The 16,829-nt window shown below is 42.5% G+C and overlaps 2 protein-coding genes across 2 annotated transcripts; one reads left to right on the plus strand and one right to left on the minus strand.

The window, feature by feature from the left end:
* The first annotated feature begins 385 nt into the window (after positions 1-385).
* On the plus strand, positions 386-5,387 carry vps4a (vacuolar protein sorting 4 homolog A). Its single transcript, XM_038705383.1, has 11 exons — positions 386-616; positions 1,253-1,364; positions 1,467-1,611; positions 1,707-1,768; positions 2,092-2,211; positions 2,663-2,819; positions 3,293-3,441; positions 3,564-3,645; positions 3,764-3,983; positions 4,079-4,219; positions 4,589-5,387. Exons 1-11 carry the CDS (start codon positions 596-598, stop codon positions 4,688-4,690), a joined length of 1,311 nt encoding a protein of 436 aa, XP_038561311.1. The 5' UTR covers positions 386-595; the 3' UTR covers positions 4,691-5,387.
* Positions 5,388-6,497: 1,110 nt separating this feature from the next.
* On the minus strand, positions 6,498-16,607 carry cdk10 (cyclin-dependent kinase 10). The gene is made up of 14 exons (XM_038705385.1): positions 16,531-16,607; positions 15,976-16,312; positions 14,654-14,726; positions 14,478-14,549; positions 14,021-14,123; positions 13,801-13,882; positions 12,615-12,682; positions 11,761-11,813; positions 10,802-10,871; positions 10,491-10,550; positions 10,102-10,225; positions 9,854-9,993; positions 7,812-7,864; positions 6,498-7,717 (listed from the first exon to the last, which is right to left on the minus strand). The coding sequence occupies exons 2-14, from the start codon at positions 16,063-16,065 to the stop codon at positions 7,623-7,625; spliced, it is 1,083 nt and encodes a 360-aa protein (XP_038561313.1). The 5' UTR covers positions 16,066-16,312; positions 16,531-16,607; the 3' UTR covers positions 6,498-7,622.
* Positions 16,608-16,829: the final 222 nt, after the last annotated feature.

The following is a 16,829-nucleotide window of genomic DNA, read 5'->3' on the forward strand; positions in this document are numbered from 1 at the left end:
TCTTCTTTATTATTTTATGCATTGACTGTTGTTTTTTCCCGTTGGGGTGCGCTGTTAAAATGTGTATAGACTTTTTATGGGCCTATGTGTGTTTTTCCAAATATGTGTGTAGTTCTGCCACCAATATGACCGCTAGGTGGCGCGTCAGCAGTCCCTGGAAGCGCTGCCATTGTTGTTACCATTCATCCAGCTGTAAGTTTGAGGCATACGACGGGAAAATATTTTATAAAATATATAATTTAGCAAAGATCTTATCCATACCATATTCTTGATTAGATTGCCGAATCGTGTGTATTCTGTCAGTTTTACTGCACAATGCTTGTCATTCGCTGTTATATTTTGAAAGTTTGAACCGGAAGTTATCTTCGTGTCATCAAGCTTGTCGGGAAACGCAGTGTTGTTGCTGTGGTTTTTGTTGGGGCTAGGCAGAGCTGTCATATTTGCTAGCGAACGTATTAACCACTCTCTTGTCATGTCAAGAGCAATCTGTCCCCTCACAACACAGGGCTGGTAACGAGTTCATTTCTTCACATATCCACCTTTGGATACGGTCAGAGGACAGAAATCTGGGCGGAGAGCAGAAGAGTGAGATGAAATGACAACGTCAACATTACAGGTAGGCTAACTTACTATTAGCTGGCTAACGCTAGCTTGCTGCAAGTGGACATAACTTGGCCGATTAGACAGCAGCTGAAATGCAAGCTAACTGGCTAGCAGAACAGCTGACGCTAAAGCCGCTAACATTGTTAGCAAGCCAGTTTAGTAAGCCGAGCCTGCGAACAGTGCTTCCGTAACTTAATTGTCTTGAAAATAACATGATTTGCTGTACTAAGTTAGCTAACTGCATAATATAAGAACAATAATATTAACCAATTGTAGTGTGGGTTATGAATGTGTGAATTGCTAACTGACGTTAAACCGCTGCTGGAGAATGTCTCTCGGTTGCTGGGCTGTGGCCGTGCAGACAGTTAACAATATGAGAAAACAAAGGTTTACGTTATGGAACACGTTAGTTTAGTCATTGCCATACAAATAGCACAGTGCATGTTGTAAAGTCAGAGAATGTGATGGGGTCATATTGTATAGCATGTTGGGGTTATAACTTGTGCTTTGTTATGGTTGAAGCTCCAGTGTTGACATGAGCCGACTGATATGATGATGACTAACATTCCCTGCCTCTATTTCTGTGCCTTCACCCCCAATCCGTCTTCTGCCTCTGTGTTCTGATTACATTCCTCTGCATCTGTTGCAGAAAGCGATTGATCTTGTGACTAAAGCCACAGAGGAAGACAAGGCAAAGAATTATGAGGAGGCCTTGCGCCTGTATCAGCATGCTGTGGAGTATTTCCTACATGCCATCAAATGTGAGTACTGCACTCTGACAGGTAGTTGAACTACCCTTCTGTTGGTACAGACATTGGTGGCTTTCATTCACATTTCTGTCTGGAATTTCATCTATCCTTCAGATGAGGCCCACAGTGACAAGGCAAAGGAGAGTATACGAGCAAAGTGTATGCAGTACCTGGACCGAGCGGAGAAACTTAAGGACTATCTGAAAAATAAAGACAAACAGGGCAAGAAGCCTGTCAAGGAGGCACAGAGCAATGACAAGTATGCTGTCCGTCTTCTTCCCTCTCAGAAAGCAACAAGTCTGTGGGCTTTACTGTACTAGTGTCAACCTCTCTGTGTGTTTGTGTCTGGTCTAGGAGTGATAGCGACAGCGAGGGGGAAAATCCAGAGAAGAAGAAACTGCAGGAGCAACTTATGGGTCTGTAAATGTGCAGGGGTGCAATAAGTCCTCCCAGGGGAATTAAGCCAGTTGATATGATGTTTATGTGATATTAGATCAGCATGGTCTGAGCATAATTGAATAACACTGCTTCCAAAGAGGAATATCTTCACCTGGGGTGATTCTAATGAGACATTTTGATCAATGTAACTTTTTCTTAGTAGTGGTCCTCTTTGGGTTCAGTTTTGAGGTCTTATTTGTGCCAGGACTGCAGATGTTCAATCACCTTTTAAAGTATTTCATCCGTCTTCATTTTAAGGGTGGCGTTGTCACTCTTATTCATGCTCTGCCTGTGTGTCCAGGTGCCATTATAATGGAGAAGCCTAATGTCAGGTGGAACGACGTGGCTGGACTGGAGGGCGCTAAGGAAGCTCTTAAAGAAGCTGTCATCCTGCCCATCAAATTCCCTCACCTCTTTACAGGTACTGTGGGATCTTCCATCGATAACTCTGTTTACAGCCACTAATTATATTACACATTTTTAGACGTGCTTGAAGCGAACATGAAGTTAGTACATTGTCAATAATATAATAATGTGATAAGTAAATGTAAAGATGAAACAATTAATTGATCTATTAGCAGCACAATTTAGTTATCATAATTTATTAAGCAAAAACACCAAACATTCTCCAGCCCTAGTTCAGTATCACTGCTTAGATGAAAAGTCACTTTAGATGTTTTGAAATTACTATCATTTTGGCATTACCTCTGTAATGGATGTTGCGCTGCTCCTCTTTTAGGAAAAGATTTCCATCCTCGTTGTTTGGCTGTTAGCTGGTACAGCAGTGAATGTTATCATGTTGACTCCCATGCCTGTTTTAGTTAGTATGACATCATATGATCAGCATCACCTCTGGTCTCTTGTGTTCTCAGGCAAGCGAACTCCGTGGAGAGGCATCCTGCTGTTCGGCCCTCCGGGGACAGGGAAGTCGTACCTGGCTAAGGCCGTGGCCACTGAGGCCAATAACTCCACCTTCTTCTCTGTCTCCTCCTCAGACCTCATGTCCAAATGGCTCGGAGAGAGTGAGAAGTACGTCTCTTCCTCGCCCCAGGCTCATGTTCAGAAATAGCTCCAACAGTACAGAGACATTTTCACAGTTCCAAGACAATAATCCATTATTTAGGTAGAGTAAATGCAATAGCTACATAGCCTACCCAAAATATTTTACAAATACCAACCTGTCCAAGAGCAGAAACGTCACATCAGTGTCTGCCCTCAGTCCCTTCTCTCAGCACTTGCCAACAAGGAAAAACTACAGTAGTAGCTATCATCTATCTTAATCAGTAATGTGTCCTCGCGCTTAGACTTTAATATCCTCTGAGTGGCAATTGTGCTACAGCACAAAACATATAGGCACATAAAAAAACAATTAGATAACAAAAGCAGGTCAATAACTGTGTTCCAACAATTGTCATGAAAAATAATATACTGCACATCCCCATGTCCCCGCTCTTTGTGTCGCTCTCTGTCTCATTTTCCCCGTCTCCCCCTGTGTCTCCCAGGTTGGTGAAGAACTTATTTGACCTGGCTCGCCAGCACAAACCGTCAATCATCTTCATCGATGAGGTGGACTCGCTGTGCGGCTCCAGGAACGAGAACGAGAGCGAGGCCGCCCGTCGCATCAAGACAGAGTTCCTGGTCCAGATGCAGGGTGAGCCGAATGACAACAATCAGTCGTCTTAAATGTGCAAATCCAAAACCCTGCCTGGACACTGAGGGAAGCAGGAAGTGCTCAGATACATACACGTAGACTGAAGCTCTCTGGTTTTGTAGGTGTGGGAAACAACAATGATGGTATCTTGGTGCTGGGAGCCACCAACATCCCCTGGGTGTTAGACGCTGCCATCCGTAGAAGGTCAGAGCTCACTTCAGTACGCCACCGTTAAATGTGTTCGTCTTGCCATGAGTTTGTTTTACTTTATGTTTGGGGGGGGGGTTGTTCAAATAACTGATTGGATCTTGTCGTGTGTCAGATTTGAGAAGCGTATCTACATCCCTCTCCCGGAGGAGCAAGCTCGGGCTCAGATGTTTCGTCTCCATCTGGGCAACACGCCGCACAGCCTGAGCGAGGCCGACCTGCGGCAGCTCGCCCGCAAAACAGACGGCTACTCTGGCGCCGACATCAGCATCATTGTCCGTGATGCTCTCATGCAGCCTGTTAGGAAGGTCCAGTCCGCCACGCACTTCAAAAAGGTGACACCATTAGACACACAAGAGGGAAAAAAAAGAAGCCCAGGTCAGGCCAGTTCATCATTCTCCCTTTATTACTCTTGTTCTTACTCCTTCAGGTTCGCGGGCCATCCCGAAGCAACAACCAGGTGATGGTGGATGATCTCTTGACCCCTTGTTCCCCTGGCGACCCTGCAGCCATAGAGATGACCTGGATGGATGTGCCTAGTGATAAGCTACTGGAGCCCATAGTCTGCATGGTGAGACTACTACTCAGAAATGACCATCTGTTCCTAAAACAGTGCTGTAAGCTCTTCATTTCAGACCTCCATTCTTCCACATAGTAACAACTAGGCAAGAAAATAGCCTTTTTAATGGGACTGTTCATCCTTTAGCTTAATACCTAATTGTATAATCTGTTGTTTTATCTTTTAATTATTTGATTCTATTTCATTTTCTTTGTCTGTGAAACACTTTGTGTTTGCTTGCCATATTATAACGTGATCCACAGTAACAGAATTCAAACTGTGGAAATCAGGCAGGTGGTTAGCTCAGAAACTGAATATAAAAACCCAACATTACACCCAATGTTAAAACAAAAATGACTCGTATCTCTCCCTCCTCTGCAGTCGGACATGCTGCGGTCTCTGTCCACCACCCGTCCCACAGTCAACACTGAAGATCTGCTCAAGGTCAAAAAGTTCACAGATGACTTTGGGATGGAGGGCTGAGAGACGGAGCCCCACCCCACCCTACCTCTCCCCAGGCCACCAGAAGGGTCAAATTGCTCCCAACAGCAGCCCTCCCCTCCGCCTCCCCCCTGCTGTACCATCCCGTAGGCTTTCATCTATCAACTGAGCTCTTGGTTCACTGCCTCTCGTGGATTTCAAAATAAATGTCTGGTCTGTTCGAACAAAGAAAGAAAGCTTGTATTTCTTACTTCGAACAATCCAGTACTTTTGAATCCTTGCAGGAAGTTGACCAACGGCTACAATAGAGAAAGTGTTGGTGTTATTTGGTAGTTGGACAATAGAGCCCATGACTTTTCCCCAATTTCAGACAACTTTTGGTTACACAGCAGCCGCTACAGTGTATTCACTACAAGAACATTTCATGTAACCTGCATTGATGTGAGGAAAGCTGCATTTGAATCTAAGTGCACCAAGTTTGTCCCTCTCTGAGCCGACTCTGTCTGACTGAAGGACTGTACATTTTGTTGCCATTGTGCACTTTGCTTTGGATCGCAATGAAGGACAGTGATGTTTGACGAAGGAACAATAGAGGAAGAAAGTTCTCCTGCCAGGCATGCAAGTGTGTGAATGCATCCAAGTGTTTTTATTAAACTTGTGTGTCTTTTAATGTACATGTCTACATGTTAAGAGCCCTGTTATTTTGTTATTTAATGAAGAGTTAAATTAAGTGATCATCACTGCCTCAGTGTCCCTCTGCAGTGTCTGCCTGTACCTCTGCTAACAGCAGTCTGAGCGAGGCATTCATCTTCAATATTTATGATACAAGAGATGTGCTTGATTGCAGCCAAACACTGAATTTCTTTAATCCAGAGTTTTACCCTGTAGTTTCTCCCGAGAAAACCCAACGTTCATTCAGCATCATCTACATTTAGTAGCCATTCTGAATCTATTTCTATTGTTTATTTATGTTTTGAGTAGGATTTTTCTTCTCCCTGCTCCTGGTGAGTGTGAGCCGTACTGTGATGGCTTACTTCTTGGAATTTCTTTTATTGAGTTTGTGGGTCTGTAGCAGTCTGATCAGTGTTGTGTCAATGCTAAATACCTAAATACTCATTTTTACTTCCTGTTAAAGAACACACGTCAATCAAGCATGTCTCTTTAAATCTGGATGTTTAGTTTTTGTTATGTTTCTCCCTTGCACACATTGTTTAAGTGTTAAAGAACACTATTTATTTATACATGATCACAACTGACATGTAACTTGACTGACTATGATAGCGGTACAGTTTGTTTACACTTGAACTATTTCATTATTTGTTGTTTCATATGGAGCTCCAGTGAAAGTACTTTTCTTTTGGGAAGCAAACGTACACACAAAGTTCTACTCTGTTTCGTTACCATCTGTTCGGGGCTGGCTTTCCCCTCTCAAGCTTAGATTTGTCCTGTTGTCAGCTAACAGACAATGAGGTGAGCCAGCCCTGCTCGCTATCGAGAAGCAGGGTCACACAGCTAGCCAGCCTTAAGTCTTTTTAAATCCAACTTCTTTGATGTTTGTTCAGTCCCAACTACACATCAGGCCCGTCTGGCTAAATCACACCCCATTTACATCTGGTATTAAAATGTGATCTGTAACGTATCTGGATGGAGATCACACGTTAATACCAGCTGTAAATGGTGTCTCCTGTGGTGATGGGACTTCCTGTGATAGCTCAGTGATGTGTGTTGCTGAGGTACATACTGGTTCAGTAAGGGGGCCTAAGCTGCCGCTGGCCATGTAACCGTGACTACTAATTTAACCTCCATTAATAAAGACTGACATTTCAAATGAAAAAAAAAGGCACAGTTGCTGGTTTGACATTTTTATTATGTTTAATAGCTGACGTTAAAACATTTAGAGGCTCTACAGCAATATTTTCAGTATCTGTCCCAGTGAGCTACATACCGTGCTCAGGCAGTTACTCTACCAGTTGACACCACTTCTCAGTGATTTATACTAATGAGGCCACTGTTCATTTACGGTACATTTGGGGCATTCAAGCTGAGGCACCTAAAGGAATAGTTTTGGGATGTATGCTTATTCATTTTTTTGCCCAGAGGTACTGATACTGACTTGTTTGTCCAGTAAATATAAATCTACAGCCAGCAGCCTGTTAGCTTAGCATAAGACTGGCTCACCTAACTCTCTCCAAGAAAGCGAATGAGCGGATTTCCCAAAGTGTCAAACTATTCCTTTAACAACTAATAATAAGCGAGCAGATACAGGGGTTCAGTATTTCACCTCAAGGACACTTTGACAAGACACACAGCTGGTTATCCACACGTACTGATGGTTGTGAGGTGATTCTAATACATCAATTTTCACCAATACGGTTTTAAAAAACAGAGGTCTGAACCTGCGTAACTTCGGGCAGAGCTCAAGCAAGTTGGTTCAGTTCCTACTTGTCATGCCTTCTAACAGTTTTGAAACGGATCAGTTATAATAGCACATCTAAAATGTTTCAACACGAAAGGACACAATGCCTCGGCATATTTATCAAGGCAACTTTGTCCTCATTACCTTCACCCTATTTAGTCTGCAGACCATGGCAGCAATAGGAAAATTAAGTAATACTTTAGAAACCTAACAGGAGAGCTTTTTCCTAAGCCTATAAGCAGTACACAGTGCTGCAAACAGCTGGATCTACAGTGCAGAATGTGTGGTTACAGCCTTTTTAAATTAGGACATCATCTCTGCAATTTGTTGATGTGTGCCAGAGTCTGTTGGCTTGAGCCGTGTTGAAACTGATCCTAATTGAACGGGCTTGCATTTGCTCACAATTCCAGAGTAAAACCTCTTTATGAGCAGATCCACGTTCCACGAACGCAGTATGACAAGAAACCAACGCCTCATCCTTGGAGCGCAAATTCCCCAGAATGTAACCGCCACGGGGTCGTCTCTGTGTCAAATGCCTCGCCATCGTTACCGCCGTCGTCACACTTTGCTCCGTTTCGATTGGCTCTCTGACGGAGGAGCGGCCCGCTTGTTGCGATGGTGGGGGAAGGTTGGCATCAGCTCCGGTTCACAGGCTGCACAGAGAAGCAGAAAGAAAAGATTAATGACTTCCAGTACATCAGAGGGCAAGCATTACAGCTGATACGTGTCCAAAGTCTGTGCACTCACGTAGAGGTTTCTCTTTGAAGTAGGAACTCTCCAAACAATCTTTGGCAGTAGCTCTGGACCAGGGAAACAGGATTAGAGTCAGTGATTGACAGCTCTTAAGAATTTAACATATCTGACACAGGATTGTCGCTGCTCTGTAGGCCAATCAGCTTCGAGTTATGAATGCCTGATGAATATGACAATACTGTTAAAGCCAACAGATATGGAACCGTCTCTTGTTAGTACATAAATAAGTTGTAGGTTTCAAGTCAACACGACATCCGACACAGGATCAGACATGTTGGTGTTTAAGAAGTCTTCCTCCTGTCTGTAGATTTATCAGAGTAATAACAAGGGCTGTTCAATATAGATAACACAGAGCTTTACAACAAGGAATAAATCAGAAAGTCAGTGTACAATTATTAGAGTACAAAATACAACAAAGGAAATATTGAAAAGGCATCACAGAGTAAAACCTTTGTTGTATAAATGAGTCTTAAAGTGAGATAAAACCAGACTCTGCGACCTCGATCTCCTCTGGTAAGCTGTTCCAGAGTGTAGGGGTCCTGACAGCAAAGGCCCTACCAGAGGATCTCAGTCTCAGGGGGGAAAAAAGCTCAGAGATGTATGAACGTACCAGACCTGGCTTTAAAAGGAATTAGCAGAATTTGAACAAAATCATATCTTAAAAGAAACAGGCAGTGCAGGATGCTAACACTGGAGCGATGCGGTCACACTGTTTTGCGGCGAGTTAAAAGTCAAGCTGCAGCATTTTGGACTAACCGTAGGCAGGGAACTGATTTCTGTCTGAGACAGGTTTATAAAGGGTTACAATAGTCGAGGTGGGAGGAGATGGAACGAGTTTCTCCAGATCTGTGGCAGAAATAAAAGTCTTAACCTTGGCTATATTTCTCAAATCATAGCTGAACAATGTACAGATGATGTGATCATGTAAACCTGAGAATATGGTCAGTTAACTTCATTTAACTATTTTCAGTCACGCGGATGCGGACACAAGCTTGATTCCAACCTTGCAGTAACCATGGCAACAATCCTTTATAGTTTTTGGAAATATGGCTCATTTTATAGTAACAAGGTGTGACAGTCAAAGGAAAGGCCTTCACCACAGCTCTACGGTGGCACTGTGAAATGCTTTATCCAGAATTAAACAGTACTTTGAATGAATGAACCATCACTTCCTGATATGAAGACTAAAACTACAGAAAGAACAAGAAGGTTTTTATTGATACTGTACATATGGTGAACAGCCTTACTTTAATTGATTCGGGGCAGTGGTGGATATTAACTAAGTTCATTTACTCAAGTAAGGAATGTAAGGCTAATTTTGAAATAATTGTACTTGTATTTCTTTTGTATGCTACTTTATACTTCATTACATAGAAAAATAACAGACTTTTTACTACGCTACATTTATTTTACAGCCATAGTTACTCGTTACTCTGGAATATTTCAACCTGTTTTTATTGAGAACCAACGTGTTCTTTCTTCGTTTTTTCATCATGGTGTGCATAATCTTCTTATTCTCTCATGTTTGAAGATACAAATGCTCTTTACTGTCACATTTTATTAAACAAGATGATTTAAAGTAACATAGTTAACTACAACAAAAATGATATCACATATTAAGGTATTGGTGTTAATAATCCAGAAGGCATCAGGCCTTTTACTTGTTACTTTAAATACATTTTGTTAATACATGAAAAGGCTTTTTGACTTGTCACGGTAGGAAAGGCACAGGTGTTCTAATAACAGTAATAAGGGCTCTCTGCTGTTCAAGTGTCCCAGTAAGTCGTGACAGTGTGGCAGTGAGCCAGCATGCACAACACAAGGACCTTGAGGCTGAAGGAGCAACGTGAAATTCAGCTCACCATTCATTATTTACACCTGCACTTTTATGTTAAATGTGTTCCATGAAAAGGGCCTATCACATGCACACACTTATGTTTTCATAAGCAAATAGGCAGACACACACACATATGGATGCACACGTATGATAGGGCCTGAATCACCCCCCCCCATAGCGTGAGAGTGAGAGAGTGTACCTGCGCTGTGGGTTGTACATGAAGAGCAGGTTGAGCAGTCTGTGTCCAGCATCAGACAGCCAGGTGAATTTATTCTTCAGGTTGTTGTACGGCTGCTTCCTCAGACTGTACTGACCGATGAGGGGCAGCTGAGAGAAACCCTGGGACATTCACACACCTTCAATTCGGCACGCTTCTTTAACACCGTCACACATCGAGGACACAGAGTTAGGTTTATGCTGAAGACATATAAAGAGCTGAGGTCTCACCGGCCAGATGTTCTCATTGGGTGTTCCCAGAAGCTGAACTATCAGGTCGACCTGCTGGATCTCAGAGGTTCCGGGCAGCAGAGGTTTGTGAGCCAGCAGCTCAGCCAAGATACAGCCTACAGCCCTGCAAAGGAAACATTCTAGCAAGTTCAGTGTTATCAACGATTCCTGTCCTACTCCTTATGCAGTGTGAGAGAAAGTCTGATAAGAAAAATAGTGGATTAAGAGTGGTTAATTGAAGATTATCAAATTCTAGTTTTCCCCTTAAAATGATTTTCCTTCCTAGATGGAGGTCCCTTATGTTTTAAGATGTGATAAGTGCAATACGTGGACTTGAATATATGGAAAGTATGTGTATGTTCTCATGATGCCAGAGGTCGGAGTCTCACCACATGTCCAGAGCTGTAGTCTGGGTCTTGGTCCCTAGGAGGAGCTCAGGAGCTCTGTACCTGCAAACAGATTGAAGGGGGGGGGGGGGGGGGGGTGCTCAATGTCGTCACAGAGCCGAAGGTAACGGAGCTAATAAAGTAGGATTACTGAGTGAGATTAAAAAGAAGAGCTTCTTTCGCTGAGGCTGCACAAGCACAGCGTAATTATCACAAAGGTTATCTGCAGAGTACAGCGCACTCACCCATGAATATACATACACACAATCAGGCTAAAGGGCATTTACGGTAAACATGGGCCAGCAGACACTCACCACAGTGTGACCACTCTAGGCGTCATGGGCTGCTGGGGGATGCCGTACATCCTGGCCAACCCAAAATCAGCTGTACAAATAAACAAATAAAAAACAGATCCATAAAAATACTGCCACTGCTACTAATCTATGTATACGTACTCTCACTGCAACCAACACATATTTTCATTATCACGTAATCAATTAATCACAATCAAAATTTCCCAGAGGTCAGGTGACATATTAAAAGTGCTTGTTTGGACTCAAAACCCAAAGACATTCAGCTATATGGGAATATATCTGGCATATTCTGGTACCTGGCGAAGTCTAAAATATAAATAGTAAATGGCACATAAAGTAGGCCTATATGAAACTACAAAGTATTACAATATATCACAAATGAAATACATTTAACTGTAAAGGATGCTATATACAAGTTTACAGAAATACAACGCTGGTTTTGCCAGCCTCAGCTCTCCAGGCAGGGTGCAGAGGAACTGCTGGAATCCTGATCCTGCACTTGAATTTACATAATGTATTTTGTTATAACATCTTATTCCTCTGTGCCATAGAGCTGCATTGTTGTCCAAACATTGTTGAGCCACACAGCTGCACTGGGTGACATGTTCATTTATTGTTCCTTCATTACCATCAACACGCACACTAGAGTGTCAAGACAGGGAAGACAAGAAATAGTTGTTTGCTTTGTGTGTATCCTTATCAGAAGTTATATGTTGTACGTTTCAGTCATTTAAAATCAGGGTACATATAAAAATATTTCAATTTACATCAAGTAAATCTATTGTAAAACAGTTAGTGGTCCATATCAGACTGGAAAACCATAAAGAATCTGAGGTAGTCATTGTCAGAGAGAGGGAGAGGTCAAAGGTCAGTGCTGGCAGAGTTTGGAGTGTATGTCTGTGCAGGAATATTGTGATAATAGCCAGAGCTGTAGCGGTATGGTAATCGTGATGACTCACCGATCTTAACGCAGCCTTTGTCTGTCATCAGCAGATTAGACACCTTCAGGTCCCTGATAACAAGATTGAAGAGGACAGTGAGTGAGCTGCCAGAGGATTTTCAACAACTACGCAAAACTGCTTTAAACCTTTTCTTTGTGAACACCTCTGCATCAGCACATCTTCTGTCTCGGCAGATTCGTTCAAGCTTGGTCCAGTTGGATGGGGAGTGTTTGTGAACGGCTCTGTTTCTTGGCGGTTACTTTAGCTCTTTTCATTTCAGCGGCGGTAAACTGTGACAGAGTTGAATTTGTTGTTGTCATGTTGCCTTAAATAACATGACCACACAAAAGCTGTACATTTCCTTTATTAGATTCTGATTTCTTTACTTGAAAATATTCTACACTTTAGGGACATTTTGGTTTATAGCATATTGTTTCCTGTTGTAAAATCTTTCCTTACCTAAATGTATAGATTCCTACATCATTAACTCTTAATCTTCTGTTAAATTTTCATTAGCCCTTTTCCAACAAAGACCAGACCATCTTTTAACTATCTTTGTATCCCAGCATTAGATGCAACCGGATCTTTGAAAATCAGATCAGTCCGTTTAGTTAGTCCACCTGCCTGTTTTAATGACACACAGCAGGATGGAAAAGAGTACCGGTACTGAAGAAAGTCAAAGTGATTTGGTTTTGCCATTTTCCTTCAACCTACGTTCTCGAGTTGAAAAACAGGCCCAAACATCTTGAAGATCTACCCACAGTTCTTCTGTAGATTTAGGCAGCCTCAGTTGCTTCTCTCGCTTCATGCAGAGTATATTGAGTCCAGAAAAAGTGTTAGCTGTTGGGTTTCCAGCAACGCCTGGGACTGACCTGTGTATAATGAAGTTGTGGTGGAGATACTCCAAGCCCCTGAGCAACTGAAGGACGATGCACTTTACCTGAAAACGGACAGAAGAAAATAAAATATCCTAACAGACGACACAAACAATGACTCATGCGGACCAAATGAGTGATGTCCTGTCAGGAGGATGTACGTTACAAGCAGCAGTCTGCGAGGTGATTTCAAGGGGCCGCTCATAAAAAAAAATAATAGAAGAAATTGAAAAAAAGGAAGCTATTCTTGTTTCTCTGTAATTTAATTCAGCAGAGACACGTGGATGACACCGAAGGTCTGAAGTTTGTTTCACTCACGTGAAGCAGCGTCCCTGTTTCAATACATTGTACCAGAGCTTGTGTCGAATGAAGAATATCACGGGACAGATGACGTCCCGAAGCTTCAAATAATGGGGAAATATGGCTATGGACATTAGAAAGACATGATCAGAAGTATGAGAACACTTCCAAGTAATGCTGTAATATGTAAAGTAAAGGGCTGATTTAATTGAGAGTGATATCCCATCACATCCCATTGTGTCACTTGAGCCAACAGAGTGCTGCTAAACGTTGTACATGCCACCAGATGTCACTGTGTGTGAAGCATCGAAGCTTTACAAGGCTACAAAATCTACTTCAGATGTCCATTAGCGAATGTAATCCCATAACAGATGTCACACAGATTGCCCCACCAACAATGTAAACGAATATCAAAATACTGCACTGATACCATTCACTGCTGTGTGTACAGCAGTGGCTCGCAATCTATCTAAGACTTGTGACCCCTCCATACTAGTCATGGCCTCAGTGTGGACACTAAATGTGACCAAAGAGTTTTCCTTCTCGGACCGTAACGAACAGAAAGTGTGAAAATGGGCGTATTTCACAAGAAGATATAGCTAATTAGAGAAAAGGTCAAACAAAAATTAACAATACAGTATAACAGAAATATATATTTATTTTCTTTCTTTAACTTTTTCTAATCTTGTGAGCCTCAGCTTTATCATGGGACAACTTGAAATTTAAAAATGCCTTTTTGTCCCAAAAATCTGGTGTACCTGATTATGAGTCCTATGAAAAATGTTATTAAATAGGAGTGTGTGGAGCTAAGTGCTAACCTGAAAAAATAAAATATGCAAATCAGTAAATGCTGGATTCATGAATGAATATGAGTCAAACACACCTGAGCCTCAGAGAAAGGTGTCTGCATGTTTTCCAGCAGACTGGCCAGGTCCTGTTCACAGTAACTCATCACCAGAAACAGACTGCACAGGAAACAGAGGATTACAGAAACACAGAGCACAGTAAAAAAGGTTATGGTGACAACATGAATTACTTATATTCTAGGTCAGATGGGGTAGATCTCTAACACCATCACGGTGGTGTGTGTGTGTGAGGAGTACCTCTCCAGTTGGCTGCCAACAACCACTTCTTTCAGCTCCACAATGTTGGGATGTCTCAACCTCAGCAGCAGTGTGATCTCTCTGAGGCTACTGATGGGGATCCCTGAGAGAGAAGGCGCAGGGCGTCAGGAGGTTCAACAACCACATTTCCTGTAAATAAACTGGATTCAATGTATGAATTCATTGGCAATGTTAAAGGTGGGACAGAAGGTCGACAACATAGGTTGGCTGTTATGTACAACACTGTGTTCCAGGGAAAGATACATGGCCATAACTACTAGCTCAACTCATCAGTTTCCACATGTACACAACAGATTTCAAATCTTAATGGACAGATTGTAATTCAAACGAGTTAGACCGATGATGCTCCCTACATTAACCAAATTGGTAATTTTACACAAACTACACAAGCACAAAGACAAACACACACGACTCAGCATTACAGCAGCGCACTTACCATCTTTCTCCTTGTCCATCCGAACCTTCTTCAATGCTACAATCTCATATGACTTGGTGTCTCGAGCTCGGTCTACATTAAGAACAAGAAACTGTTTATCTGTTATCAGCAACGTTGATCTGTTATTTTGATTTCCTAGTCGAAAAAGTATATAGTCACTGATATTAATGACTCACACACAATGCCGTAAGTTCCTTCTCCTATGCGGTTGAGTTTCTCAAACTCTCTGACACTTCTGCAGCTCCCAAACTGAAAAAGAGTGGACAGACAGACAGAGAGGCTCTCTTCACTTCAGTGAACAGGGTAAAGCTTACATGAAGTATAAATGTGGTCAAAGGAAAAAACACTGGAAAGCTGAACTATTCTGGATAGCTTCATGTGTCATATGCCATCCAGAACTACTTAAGTGATGTTGAAATTAAAACAGAACTAGAAAACAAATAAGATCAAACCACATAGTAAATGCTCCGTACTTGTATATGTTCTAGTCTTTTCGACCACTCAAAGCGCTTTTACACTACATCTGCAGTCACCAGTCACACACTGAGCCCAAAGTGCTCAAACGGAAACTAACATTCACACTCACTCATACACTGGCGGAACAGCCGCCGCAGGGGCAATTCAGGGTTCAGTATCTTGCCCAAGGACACTTCGACACGCAACCAGGGGGAGCCAGGGATTGAACCGCCGACCTTCCAATTAACGGCCGCCCCTATAGATAGTCACCTAAGAACAATTGGCTCAAAGGGGAATTTTCCCATTGCCTCAATGGAAAAGAAAGTTAGGGCCAATGCACCTTAGACAACCAATCTGGGACGCTGGGTTGTGATTACTTTTCCAAAGAAGTTTACTCAGGCCTAAAAAAGGTTTCCTAGAGGTAAGGAGGACAAGGTGAGGATTCAGCAAGGAATCACTACATGACGTGGGTAGCTGTAACATGCATGCAGGCTTATGTGTTGGTGGAAGCCAGTAATGAGATTGGCTGCTGCTGGAGACAGAGACTGAAGTACTGAAGTGCACAGACCTTAACTTTACCTTGAAAGGTATGTAAACCACGAAGCAAAGGCGCCCCACTAATTACTTTTCCACAATGTGCACTCACAAGCCCAGGTCACGTTAGCTAATGAAACCACCGACGGACTCTCTTTGATGGAGAAAAGGCCAAACACCGTTTAAAAAGCAGCTGTTTTAATAACTAACGTCACCTATCAGTGAATACTGTAGCCAAAAAGATCGCCCCATCGCTGGTAGCTTAAAGCACGAGTATCGCATTTTAACATGTAGCCGTCGGTGCTCTGTTTGCTGTTAGCTAACAGAGGGCTGTGGTTGTAATGAGCGAAAGACAAGCCAACAGTTAGTGAGACTTAAATATTCTAATGTTGCCTTTGTCAGATATATACCGGATTTCTAACAAGGCCATCTAGATTCGTGGTAACTGTCGTCGCTGATGAGCAGGGTACCACTAAACAGTTTGGCGTCACGAAGCTAACTCTCTTACCCTTTCATTTTGAGGCACTGTGAATATTTTATTGTTCTTGATAGATTTGAGCTTTATAGGGTCCGGTTCGTCCTCTCCTACGGTTTCCATTCTTTAATTTAAGGTCGTGTTCAGCCTCAGAAGATGAGAGTAACGTCCGTTATGGCTTTAACTCTACAAGCAGCAGCTGGCTCCGCTGGGCGCCGCCATTGTGTTTTGTTTGGGGCCACCAACAGGAAGTCAGGAAGACTGAGCGCTTTGCTGGAGTGTCAGCAGGGACCACACTGGTCTACGATGGAAACACATTGCTTCTGTGGTTCTGCAACTGGTGAAGTCCATTTCAGTCCTTATTGGAAGACTGTAATTAAATAAAAATACATATGGAAGTTATTGAACATTTTCCACTTCAGGATGAGACTGAATCACAGATACAGCCTACAGGCAACCATAATTATTATTTATTAATTAAGTAATGAGTGAGCAGTGAGCATGAATGTAGTAGTAGTAGTAGTAGTAGTACTTACAGGCCTACTTCAACACTTTAGTATTGCACTTCAATAAAGTTTGGGGACTCACCAGAAGCAGCGGGATCCCAGATTTAACTGGGTTCTGGTCCCTCTGGGTCAGGGTATGGGCCATGATTCTTCCTAATCCTTAAAGCAACGGAAACGACATCCTTTCATTAAAGCCTGCTAAATGTCCATGTCTCTCCACCCTCCATCTCTCAACATCATTGACATCAGCAGGGTTATTTTCTCAGACAGGTATTGTCCTCCAGAGCCGCAGACGACAAACAGCTGTTGTAAGTAACTGATCTAAGTTGCCCTTTGAGGTACCCATAAAGTATAATACATTAATGTGGATTACACAGCAAT

This window comes from Micropterus salmoides, unplaced genomic scaffold, assembly GCF_014851395.1.
Source record: "Micropterus salmoides isolate LMB-PRFRI ecotype aquatic unplaced genomic scaffold, ASM1485139v1 Ms_hic_scaffold_8, whole genome shotgun sequence".
Taxonomy (NCBI): domain Eukaryota; kingdom Metazoa; phylum Chordata; class Actinopteri; order Centrarchiformes; family Centrarchidae; genus Micropterus; species Micropterus salmoides.